Source organism: Canis lupus, chromosome 8 (assembly GCF_048164855.1).
Source record: "Canis lupus baileyi chromosome 8, mCanLup2.hap1, whole genome shotgun sequence".
NCBI lineage: Eukaryota > Metazoa > Chordata > Mammalia > Carnivora > Canidae > Canis > Canis lupus.
In genome coordinates, this window is record NC_132845.1 from 69,907,204 (window position 1) to 69,919,839 (window position 12,636).

The 12,636-nt window shown below is 49.3% G+C and overlaps 1 protein-coding gene and 1 long non-coding RNA gene across 17 annotated transcripts in view; one reads left to right on the plus strand and one right to left on the minus strand.

Moving 5' to 3' along the window:
- The window catches only part of CUX1 (cut like homeobox 1), a 363,980-nt gene that overhangs the window by 314,638 nt on the left and 36,706 nt on the right, over window positions 1–12,636 (plus strand). For 11 of the 16 annotated variants that reach the window (XM_072837345.1, XM_072837344.1, XM_072837350.1 and 8 more), the window contains 2 exons: window positions 6,488–6,790; window positions 10,887–11,075. The exons of the other annotated variants lie outside the window; for them this stretch is intronic. In XM_072837345.1, coding sequence (XP_072693446.1) covers window positions 6,488–6,790; window positions 10,887–11,075 — 492 coding nt within the window. The remainder of the gene's footprint in view (window positions 1–6,487; window positions 6,791–10,886; window positions 11,076–12,636) is intronic. 16 annotated transcript variants of the gene reach the window in all.
- On the minus strand, window positions 1,637–7,087 carry LOC140639031 (uncharacterized). The gene is made up of 4 exons (XR_012035911.1): window positions 5,927–7,087; window positions 4,512–4,699; window positions 3,340–3,378; window positions 1,637–1,765 (listed from the first exon to the last, which is right to left on the minus strand). It is a non-coding gene; the product is annotated as an uncharacterized lncRNA (long non-coding RNA).

Consider the following 12,636-nt stretch of genomic DNA (forward strand, 5'->3'; position numbering starts at 1 on the left):
CGCCTTATGGCATGCCAGCAGTAAAAATGTCACTTACAATAATTACTTTTTGGTGAAAATGCTTGCTGACTTCCTACCTTCAAGCTGTTTTTTACACAGTGGGGAGATAATAAGAAATGACTTTATCCTGACTGCTCAAATGAACACTAAATGGAATTTGGGTTATTATTACTGCAGATAGAGGGCTGGGTATGGAAATTTCAACAGTGGATCGGATAAACTGCAGGGAGATTTGTCTCTGGAAATTACGGCGGGTGAGCATTTTCAACCGGCTTCTATTGAAAACTTAAGGCAGCTGTTTGCGTGCTGTTTCTGGAATATAATATTTTTCATAATCCTTTTATAGTTCCTGAATGCATCGTGCATTTCAGAGGGCCTCGAGTCACTGCCTCTGCTCTCTGGATCTTACTTAACCAAGCGACTCCTGTGTACGATTTGAAGCCTTGCAAAAATAATAATCTACATGGATCGCTTCTCAATCTAACACTTTACTATTGCCGTCAACATTGGATAGACGAGCTGTGTGGCTGGGTTTCTCCGATATGCAAAGTACCCATTTTCAGTTGGCACAGCCCCACTGTCTGCGGGCACCACGAAAGCAAGATGGGTGTCTGATTTCTCTTATTCCCCAGTGACCGCAAAGTGCATGACACAGAGTAGGTGCTTTCAGAATGCTTGTGAGGGAGTGAGCACATGAATGAATGTACAGCAGGCAGGCGGATACTCCAGTGACTGCCAGACAAAGGGTGGGTGGAAACACGGAGACTCTCCATCCTCGGTCTGGTCCAGAGCCTTCTCCACCCACATGGCCTGGACAAGTCACGTTGCCTGTTTGAGCCTCAGTTTCCCCGCCTGGAGTGCGGGGTTTATATTCCAGCCACAGGACCGTTAGGAGAATGGGATGCAGCAGTGTATAAACGTCCTCCACTCACTGCCCCATTTGCACTGGGCGCTAAGTGCCTTCTGGTTCCCTTCCCTGGTCCCAGTCGCGGGTAGGCTTTTGGGTGCTGACCTTCCTGTTTTTGAGATTCATGCATGTTGACATATGGATTATAGAGCAGCCGTGTCCCGGAAGTTATAGAGCAAGCCCAGTGGTTCTGCCACAAATGGACACGCAGGTGCAGGCCAGGCCCTGCTGTACAGGTGGGCCGTTTTATTTTTTTTTTTAATTTTTTTTAAATTTTTTTTTAAATTTTTTTTTTTATTTATTTATGATAGGCACACAGTGAGAGAGAGAGAGGCAGAGACACAGGCAGAGGGAGAAGCAGGCTCCATGCACCGGGAGCCCGACGTGGGATTCGATCCCGGGTCTCCAGGATCGCACCCTGGGCCAAAGGCAGGCGCCAAACCACTGCGCCACCCAGGGATCCCTGTGGGCCGTTTTAAATACAGAACATCTCACTGGTTCTGACCGTGTCACCAAACAAGACATCTTAAGTCTGTCATAGGAGGGAAATTGATATGTCTGCCTCACACCATGAGGTCCTTGTGAGGAGCTGGGTCATTCTCGTGAGCCATAGCCCAGTACCTGGCACGCAGGGAGTGCACCATAAATGTTAGCTTGGGTAGTAGCCACCCTTACGAGTGGTGATAAAATAAGACTTAAGACTTCTTTTTTTATTATTATTATTTTAAGGTTTTATTTAAGAGAGAGAGAAAGCATGAGCTGAGGAGAGGAGCAGAGGGTGGGAGAGAAGCAGACTCTGCACTTAGCATAGAGCCTAATACAGGGCTCGATCTCACGACTCCAAGATCTTGACCTGAGCTGGAATTAAGAGTTGGATGCTTAACTGACTGAGCCCAATATAGGCTTCTTAATATGGTCTCCCCCACCCCACCCCAAGATGCCCCTGCTTCTTGGACCCTCTTCCTCAGGCCACATCCACCCAGCCCCCAAGGCCTGATGAAGCTTTCCCCTACATCTGTCTTGAACCACATAGTTCTGCCCACCACACCTCCTGCCCCCCTACAGGCCACCACCGTCTCCAGCCAGCAAGACCTCCCAGCCCCAGCTACCGTGCTATTGGCAAGTTCACTCTCTCCTAAAGAGGGAATTTACTTGGTTTCCTACTTTTTTTTTTTTTTTATGTTAGGTCGGTAATATTTTAATTACAGAATAATGCAGTGAACACCCATGTACCAACACCCAACTTTACCCTGAACGTTTGGTCACAGTGCAATCTTAGATTCGTAAAAGAAATAAAACATCCAAGATAGAGTTGAATCCCCCTCTCCAATCCCATTCCTCCTTGAAGGCGACTGTTGTCTCTCGCAGACTCGCTGTTTATCCTTCCTGGGCATGATTGTAAATCCTTGCCTCTACGTATCTATGTAACCACGCAAAACATAAGGAATGTACAGGCTCTCCACACGTACAATCATTATGCTCTGCTCCATTCTGTCCCTTGCTTCGTGGCTCCCCTGGTATGCCCCGGGTGCTGGTACACGTGGCCCCAGCCCTGATGTCCTCGCCACTGCCTCTAGCACATGGTATATTGTATAAATACACCACAGTCTGGAGACCTGGTCTCCAGGTGACAGACACTGTTTCCAGTCCAGATGAGGCTTCGATACACACTCCAGTGGCCGCCTGGCATCCCGGGAGAAAAGCATTGCTAGGGGAAAGGTAGGCCCATCTTCTCACGCTGGCTCCCATGTGTGCACACATGAGGATTACAGCAGACGTCTGAGCCCGTTCAAATCCCCTGTCCTGACCAACCCCGGGGTGCCTCTCTTTACCCCATATTCTTGCTACCCTACATGGCATTCATGTCATTAGCCCACCAGAGGTCTGGAGCAATCTACCTCCCTCTCTTGCCACTCCTGCCTATCCCCACTCACCAAGCTAACTCCTCTTCATGCCAGAAGTGTCACTCTCCCTGGGGCCCCTCTAATCCTCAGGCCACATCCATGCCCTTACTCCGTGTCCCCCCCCCCGCCCCTCATCAGAACCTTCATTGCCCCTTGGGCATTTCTGATGAATGGCTGTCTCCCCACTAGGTAGGAGTCCCAAAGAGGGCAGAGCCAGTCATCAGGTGACTGCCATATTGCCAGTAGTCTGATTCCACAGATAATGGAATGAGTGAAAGAATGAATGGAATAATGTCTCTTCATTCTTTCCCAGCACTTAGTCCTGAATAAATTGGTACTAAAGTATAATTGAAATACAGCAAAATTCACTCTTTGCTTGTGGAAGTGTTCTGTGAGTTCTAGCAATCAAGACACAGATGGATTCCATCATTTCCCCCGCCCCCAGAATTCCCTTGTGGCCTTTTGTAGTCTAGTCCTGCCCCCAACCCCTAGCAGTCACAGATCTTCTTCATGTCCCTATAGTCTTACCTTTACCAGAACATCATCCCATCCATACCATGCCAGGAGCTGTGGAAGAAACAGCAATAAATCACAAGGAGATTTAACTGAATGTAAGGGACTTCATATAAACAAATACATTTCTTTTTTTTCTTAAGATTTTATGTATTTATTTGAGAGAAAGAGAGAGAGCACAAGCGGGATAAGGGGCAGAGGAGAAGCAGAGTCCCCCCACTGAGCAGGGAGCAGGCTCCATCCTGCGACTCCAGGATCATGACCTGAGCTGAAGGCAGGCGCTCAACTGACTAAACCACCCAGGCGCCCCTAAAATTATTTTTAATTACATGGAGTGGAAGAAAGCCTTATTCCTTCAAAAGTATTATTTTAGAGGGCTCCACTTACTGACTTTTGGGAAAAAAAATATTTCTTCTGTTGGCGTTTCTTGTTCTGTCAAGATGGTCGAGAATGGGCAACTACATGTCCCCCCTGCACCCAGGGCCTGGGCCACCTCACCAGGGGCTCTGGAGCTCATTTCTATGGTGTTCTCACCAAAACAGGCCTGGCTTTGGTTAATGAGTTTGTGGCTACGGTGCCCAGGCTCTAGAGCTGTGGTGCTTACCAGAAACAGCTTCCTAAAGAAATGACTCTTTCCAACGTGATGTTCTCAGCGTGAGAGTTTGCGGGGTCTTGGACCGGGCTATTTGCTATTGCATCTGTCTGTGCCTGTCCAAACACATGGGCCCATTTCCGTGACCTGAGAGCGTGGTGGTGTCTGTCCATAAATAACTGTCCCCCAGAAAGAGCTCTCAGCCTGGAGGTGTCCGTTAACAGTTTAGACACGGGCCCACAGTGGAGGGCCAAGACACACCAGCCCAGCAGCTCTCGCCCGGTACATTTAAGGCCTAGGTGAGCTTTTGATCTTGAGGTCTATGCCTATGTCTGCGGTCACAGCCGGGAACACAGAGGGACGCCAGTAATGTGCGGCGGTGCCTCTGTTTGATTCTCTCAGGGCTTCTTGGTGGTAAAAAACCCACATGGGCACTGGCCAGGATGCCTGGAGGAGAGAGAAGTACCACCGGCCGGGGATCTGGGCGCTCGGTCCCGGCTGGCACCAGACTAGGCAGGGAAAGCACCAAGGCAGCGCTTGTTTGTTAGCCGGGCAGCCATGCTTTTGACCTTGCTGCGGGTTACAGGACACCAACCTGAGAAGGAATCTGTTTATCATGTGGGGATTCGTGCCATCCTTGACAGTCTGCAGTGAGCAAGATGGATGATCTGCCAAATCGGCCCCTCGCATGGGTGAATCAGGGCAAATTTACAGTACAATTTCTTTGCTGCTTCAGATACAAAAATAACATTTGCTGGGTTTTATATCCAGTTGTACGATGACCTAGAGGTGAGCAGAGAGAAGAAATCCGATTTGTAGGATTCATATTGCCTTAAAGATTTATATGGATCATTTCTGCTGTTTACGCCTATCTCTTTTACATCTTTTACGAACCAGTGGGTTTTGTTGTTGTTTTTTTTTAAGCCAGATTTTCCAGGTGGAGGATGCGGGCTTATGTGATGGTGGAACTCTGTTACTGTTTAGGACAATAAATGGGTTTCTCGGTTGAATTAGTTACTTTATTAGGGATCTTATCTTTCTAGGTATTTATACAAAATATCCCTTGTATTCCAAATACATTTCCCAGCCTCTTGAGTTCAGAATAGGTCGGTATGCTGGATGTGATCCAGTCCAGGTTGTTGTCCTGGATAAGATATATCCAGCAAAGGACACTCGACTTTTATGGCCAGTTGAAATTCAGTCATTACTCAGTGTTAACATTTTGTTTAGTCAGGTAGCAAGTATTTGTGTGCTGATGTTCCCTGAGTGGCCTTTTTGAGACTATCATCTCTCTGGGGCCACAGAGCCCATGTGACAACACCTGGCCTGGCCCCTCAAACATGGCACCGTGGGGTCTTACCATGTGCTATGCTTGATGGCTGGGTAGTAGGGGGAGCCCATGTCAAGACATCGAGCCGCAGCAGAGTTTACCTCATCGGTAGGACCACAGTGCTTAGCCACTCTGCATTTTCCTCCTGGACACAGCCTTTCTCTACATTTGGTAATTAGGAAACAGCCAAAGCCTTTATTCCAGACATCCCAAGACTGAAATGGATGCTAGGTTTCATGGGTGATACAGACCAGGAGGGACTGCTCCCCAACAGAGCATGGGGTGGCACTCCCCACTGGGTACCTGAAACAGGCCAGAGACCCTTCTTAAGAAAGGAGAGCATGGAGACCTGACTGCCACTCTGGCTCCATCTCACCCAGCCGTGGTAACAGCGTAGATGATGTGGATGAACAGAACTTGGCCTTCAGGAGTATGTCCTGGGGTTCGATGGGGAACAGGGTGGTCGTTCCTCTTCTGTTGGTTCCCTCCAGCCTGGGTGCTGTGGAGCCCTCCAGGGTCACAGCAAGAACCCATGTGGAGTCCCAGGACTCCAGCAGCCCAGGCCTTACATCTCCTCTTCAAGGGTCTTCGTAACCATGGTAGCCATGTGTCGTGGGTGGCCCTCATTTAAAGTAACCCACCCAGGGGATCCCTGGGTGGCTCCATGGTTTAGCGCCTACCTTTGGCCCAGGGCGCGATCCTGGAGTCCCGGGATCAAATCCCACGTCGGGCTCCCAGCATGGAGCCTGCTTCTCCCTCCTCCTGTGTCTCTGCCTCTCTCTCTGTCTATGTTTATCATGAATGAGTAAATAAATCTTTTAAAAATAAATAAATAAATAAAGTAACCCACCCATTCGTTTTGTTCTGGAAATTATGGACAGAATAAATACGCAAATTATAATTTAGCCAAGGTCCTTCTGAGTAGGGAATGAGGGGGTCCCATTGGAAGAAATCATGACTGTGAGAGCCCATGGTTCATAAGACAGCAATTTCTCAACAGAATGTCCTTATATTGAGCCTTCAGAAACCTTTTGCTTAAACCCCTCATTTTTCTTCTGTTGCTGTTACATTTTCTTTTGTAATACAGAAAATTAGAGGCTTCTCTCAGCCATGGGTCCATAGCTTGCCATGCTGTATGGTTGCATAGGCGTTTCATTTATACTTCCTAGGTAAGGAAAGTAGATGTTTGCCATGCAAGACAGCTATTTTCAGCCTCAGATTTCCATGTGCTTTAATTACAGAAAGCACTCCAAAGACCTCTGCTAGCTGCAGCCCTGCACCTGAATCGCCGATGAGCTCTAGTGAATCCGTGAAGAGTTTGACTGAACTTGTCCAGCAGCCCTGTCCCCCCATTGAAACGAGTAAGGATGGCAAGCCACCAGAGCCCAGCGACCCGCCCGCCTCAGACTCCCAGCCTGCCACCCCGCTGCCTCTTTCTGGACACTCGGCCCTCAGCATCCAAGAGCTGGTAGCCATGTCTCCAGAGCTGGACACCTACGGTATAACCAAGAGAGTCAAGGAGGTGCTGACGGACAACAATCTCGGTAGGTTCCCTCCCTGGCTAAGTTGGAGGCAGCAGGTTGCTTCCTGTTGGTTTCTGGAAGAATGAGTGGAGGGTACGCAGGGTGAGCCAGCCAATGGGTTTAAACATTTGTAAGCTACCCCTAAGAACATAAAACTGTGAACAGTAGGGCTCCTGAGGGCGGCCAGACCCAACCTGCCCCTGCCCACAGCTTCCCCACCAGGATCTCTTAGCAAATACCCATGCAGCTGGAGCAGACTCAGGCCAGCCCCTGAGACCACCCTGCCTGGGGCGTGCCCAGTGGAACTCCAGTCCTCTCAGGGTGCCAGAGCTGGGCAGGAGCAGCATCAGCCCAGCAGCATCTGGAGAGCATGCTGGAAGAGTCCCCAGCTTGGGTTTGTATCCCAGCTCTTCCTCTTACTGTGTCCGTGATCCTGAGCAAGCTACTCTCGGAGCCTCCTCTGTAAATCAGGCTTGTGAGGAGCACCTGTGGCAGAGCACCCTGCCTGGCAGCCAGCAGTCTACTCTTGTCCTCCTAGCTGCCTGGTGATGCTGGCTCCCTTCCCTAGGCCCTCCACTGGGAGGCAGTAGAGGGAGCCCCTGTGGGACTGAATTCACAACTCCTCCCACAGGGGTTCAACCCAAAGCCAGGCTGTTTGCTTCCTGCACGACCCACCTGAGCCAGCTCTCCCTGAGGGCTCTGTGACACACAGTCAGTAGCTGTGACTGTGAGAATATTAGAGTATATGGTCATTTTAAAGCTTTGTGCTGCTGTGGCATGATATTGACCACACAGAGTTCTCCTGGTTTAGGCACCCAGACAGTGGAAACAGCCACTCCCCCAAACACTTAATATGGGGCTTGAACTCATGACCCTGAGATCGAGACTTGAGCTGAGAGCAAGAGTCAGATGCTTGGGTAGCCCGGGTGGCTCAGCGGTTTAGCGCCGCCTTTGGCCCAGGGCGTGATCCAGGATACGTGGGATCAAGTCTCACATCAGGCTCCCTGCATGGAGCCGCTTCTCCCTCTGCCTGTGTCTCTGCCTCTCTGTCTCTGTGTGTCTCTCATGAATAAATAAATAAAACCTTAAAAAAAAAAAGTCGAATGCTTAACTGACTGAGCCACCCAGGCACCCCCAATTCCCCCAAAAATTTCTGTCCTTATTTCCCAAGTGTAAATGTCAGTTAAGGAACACTGTTTTGTGCAGTATATGTTCAGACAAAGGCCCCAAAGGGGGCCTGGCATGTCTGTTTTTCCCAGAAGATAGGAAAAGAAGGGAGTAGTAGTAAAGTGAGGTCCAGGGAATTCTGTGTGGTGACTTCACAGCCTGGGAGTTTAGGCAACCAGCTTGCCCAAGTGAGGTTCTCTACCCTATCGCTTACGCAAAACAGAACAAGAAAAAGTAATTATCAACTGGGAACATTTTTAACTAATTCATAGAAATAAAATTTAGCCATTGTTTTTTTGTTTTGTTTTGTTTTTTAATGGCCGTGAAGTCCCATGTGTTCATCAGTGAATGAAATATGCAGACATGGTTCATCCCCTGCCTTAGAATCTTGTCACAAGTCTAGAGAAGCAGGCCCGATAGATTATTGCTACCCACTCCCTTATAGGAAGTGTCGTTTCTGTAATCGTAGGCAAATAGCTGAAGAAAACTCTTCTTTTAAACCACTGAGAAGTTGCAAGATCGCAATTGTGAGGTCATGAACACTAAATCTCCTTGGCCTTGCCATCCCCATTTCCATCCTTGCTGGAGTTCTGGCTGGTGTTGGTTATGTGCCACCACCGTAGAACCCTGCGGGCTTGTGGAACTCCATTTTCAAATGCTGTAAAGCACAAATCAGGGGTGAAACTTTTCACACCAGAGAGAGATGACTTCCTCCTCTTGGAGCAGGAACTTCCGGGAGAGCCATAGCAGCACCACCATGGAGCTGAGAAGCAGTCTTGGTGGTTGCTCTAGCTGGTCTTAGCTTCTCCAGGGAAGAAGCTGCCTCCCCTGCTGGAGTCTCTCAGTGGAGTAATGGGCATGGAGGGGGCCAAATTCTAGCTGAATTATGCAGCTGGAAGACCCAGGCATCCTCTTCACTTCTGACTTGAGACCTTGAGGTGTTCATAGGTCAGTCTCTTAAAATCATGGGCAGAGTGCATGTGTATGCACATTTTATCAGGTGAGGGTCGGTAGCTTTCTTCAGCTTCTCAAGTGGGTCCATGACCCAAAAACAATCGAGCCACTGCTATGAAACCTCTAGAAGTAATATAAATTTCCAAGAATATTCATTTGATTTCCTCCCCTGCCCCTACAACCAGGTGGGTCAAGCAAGTAGTAACTAGCTATTTATGACATATATCACTTCCCCAAACATAGCAAGCTCCTTGGAATGAAACGAGATTCATCTGCTAGATTAGAATTAGATAAAATTTAAAAGAACCACAACAAAAATCTGGTAAGGACTTAGGATATTTATAGGCTAAACTAAGAATTTGAAATGCAGGCAACCACAGGTTTATGAAATTGGTAAATGTATCTCTAAGTCAAAATGATTGAGACCCGGGGCACCGGGGTGGCTCAGTCGGTTAAGCGTCTGCCTTTGGCTTAGGTCTTGATCTCAGCATCCTGGGCTTGAGCCCCATGTTGGGCTCCCTGCTCAATGGAGAGTCTGTTTGTCCCTCCCCCTGCTCTTGCACTCTTGTTCACTCTGGCTCTCCTCTCTCTCTCTCCCCTTCTCAAATAAATAATTTTTTTTAAAAAGATACCCTGCCAATTTTTTTTTTTCTCAAATCCAAATCATTCCATGCAGTAAATTTCAACTTGAAGCCCAACTTTTTTACAAGGAGGTGCTCTGCCATTTCTGACACCTGCCGTATGGGCACAGGTGGTGGGGTTTCCCTCTCACAGATGGAGGCAATGAGCCTGTCATCCACGATCACCCTGCTGCGGAGGGGCAGAGATGCTCTGGGCCTGGATGTCCTGTTCCCTACACTTTGTGGCACCAAACACTGGCCGGTCTGGTCCCAGGCTCCATTTCCACCTAATAAGTCCTATTATTCACGTTCTCCCATCTGGTCGCTCAGGTTGTGCGTGATTCCCATTTGCGCCTTCAAAAGTGCCAGCCCCTCTTAACCTGCAGCTGAATGGCTCTCAGAGAAGAGAAATTTTCTTTTTAAGCCTCTGACGAACATGGCAGAGCTGGTGCCGCACTGCTCTCCAGAGCAGATTTCCCTCTGATCAGCCTGGGGAGCAGGCTGCCCGCCACGGCCTCGGAGAAAAGGCATCGAGGAAGGGGTTTTGATCCCCTTTGAGCACCAGTCAGCAGAGGCAGCTTAGACTGCGGGAAGAGACTTTAGAATTGGAAATGGCCTCGCTTTTCAGAAAAACAGAGCTGAGGGGCTCTTTCTCCTCTTTCCTGCTGTGACCTTGGGTCAAGTGCCCTGTTTTCTCAGCAAGACCGGATAACCTTGCTAATCGTGAAAGGAGCCAGACAGCCCTGTGGTTTGAGGTTGTATAAGAGAGGGCTCCCTGTGTGCTACTTAACCTCCTGAGCTTGGGCGAGGGATTAACCACCTCTGATAAGCACTGCAGGTGTGTTATCCAGGCCTCAGTACATCCAAAGCCTGAGGCTTTTTTTTTTTTTTTTTTTTTTTGAGAGCGAGAGAGAGAGAAATGTTGTATGCCAACAGAATACAAGGGTAGGACTGACTCTGTCACCAATGGAATTTGTCACAACACTGGTTGAAGAAATTTGAAGAAATGATTCTTTTTTTTTTTTAAGATTTTATTTGAGAGAGAAAGAGGACGTGTGAGCATAAGCAGGAGGGAGAGGGAGAAGGAGAATCTCAAGCAGACTCTGTGCTACACGCAGAGCCTTGTGCGAAGCTCGATCCTACAACCTCAAGATCATGATCTGAGCCAAAACCAAGAGTCAGGCACTTAACCAACTAAGCCATCCACCCAGGCGCCCCTGAAGAAACACTTCTAGAAAATGCTTTCTCTGAGGCAGGACCCAGCTGACCAGATTCTGGGGTTTCAAACCTTGTGTCTGATTGTAGCCTTGGCACATACTTGCCCTTCCAGATCCCTAGATCTCAGTCCTGACACCTCCCTTCTGTTTTCTCACCAGGTCAGCGCTTATTCGGGGAGACCATTTTAGGGCTCACCCAAGGCTCCGTCTCCGACCTCCTGGCTCGCCCAAAGCCCTGGCACAAGCTCAGTCTGAAGGGACGGGAGCCTTTTGTCCGGATGCAGCTATGGCTGAATGACCCCAACAACGTGGAGAAGCTGATGGACATGAAACGCATGGAGAAGAAAGGTAAGCCCCACTGCCTGCTCTGGCCACTTGCTTTCTCATCTTTGAATGCACTGCTTCTTTTAAAGCCTTTGTGCAGAGCTGGTGAGGGACATTTATCTGTGGCCAGATCACTGTCTGGCAGGGCAAAGGTTTTTTTGACAACAGTCAGTTGATGAGTACCTACGAGGACTGGGGAGATTTGTGACTGCTTCTCCCCAGGGGACTGAACCCAAATACATTTTAGCTTTGGGGGGCACTCTGACAGTTCATTGTTGCCCGCGCAGTCACCATACCTTTTTCCTTCTTCAAGGCCACCAAGAAGTTAGCATCACAGCGCTCCATGGTGGCCCATTTGTGTATTGTCTCTGTCTTGGTGGGTACATGGGGTAGTAGATCTCGGGCACATGTACCACATGCCAGGGCCTTCCATACCATATCTTATCAGAGAGATCACTGATAAACACATTTGTAGATAAGGAAAACTCGGGTTCAGAGAAGCTAGGCACCTCCATGAAGGGTCACCCAGCCCAGCAAACAGAGGAGCAAATTCCTTCCAGAACAGGTCTCTCAGGCTATTTCTTCATAGTCTGTGGGGCTGTGTAGGATTCAGACTTCTTGAGCCTTCTTGAATGTTGATCCAAATTCTTCTTACACTCTGGAGGCCACAACACAGGGGAGATCCCAAGGCGGGAGCAAGTAGTATCTGCCCGGTCTCCTGGTTTGCTTCTCCCTGCTGCTCCCCATTAGTGGATCCTCCCCTGAGCACACAGAGTGGCTGATTCTGAATCCCTTAGACGTGGAGACGAGGCACTGGCCACCCGTGTGGCCGAGGCATGTCTGAGCCAGGGGCTGGGCATGGAGCCCAGGCTTATATCCTCGTAGTTCACCGAGAGAGTCTGCTCTTCACCGCCAGCCTAGTGGCAGTGTTGTCACCCAGCCAGGGCAAGGGCTAGGTCTCCAGAGAAAGCAAGCAGCGCTGGCGTCTCCTCCAAGAGCTCAGTGGAGCTGGGCCTTTAGATCACAATGAGACTCCAGTCTCCAAGAGCCTTCTCTTTGCCAGGTGCTGTGCTGAGACACCCCCAACCCCCACCCCAGTCCGGACACAGCTCTGTCCAGCATAGGCGGATTCTGCAGCAAAGATGAGGCTCTGGTGTTACGACACTTGCCTGATTTCAACAGCTGGCATAAGTAGGGAGCAGGAAACCAAGGTCACAGGCTATCAGCCCCTGGAGCTGGTACTCTCAGATGTGTGTTGTTTCCTGGTGCCCATACAGCAGGCTTCTACCACCCAGGGCCCTCCAGTGGACTATGGTCCACCCTCCGGTGCATAGACCAAGGCTCTGACCTAGGCCACAGCCCTTTGGGCAGCCGCAGGCGCCTGGTGCCATATCACGCCCAAAAGTTTTTTTTAACTTTCTACCTTAGGAAATTTCAAACAAAAAAGTAAAAAGGTATCACGAACCCAATATATCCATTACCGAGAGTCAGTGATTATGAGCGCCCACCAAGCAATTTTAAAGCCTTCTGCACTCTCTCCAAAGGCAGTGTCTGCACACTTGAGCTCTGTGTGGCTGCTGCTCCC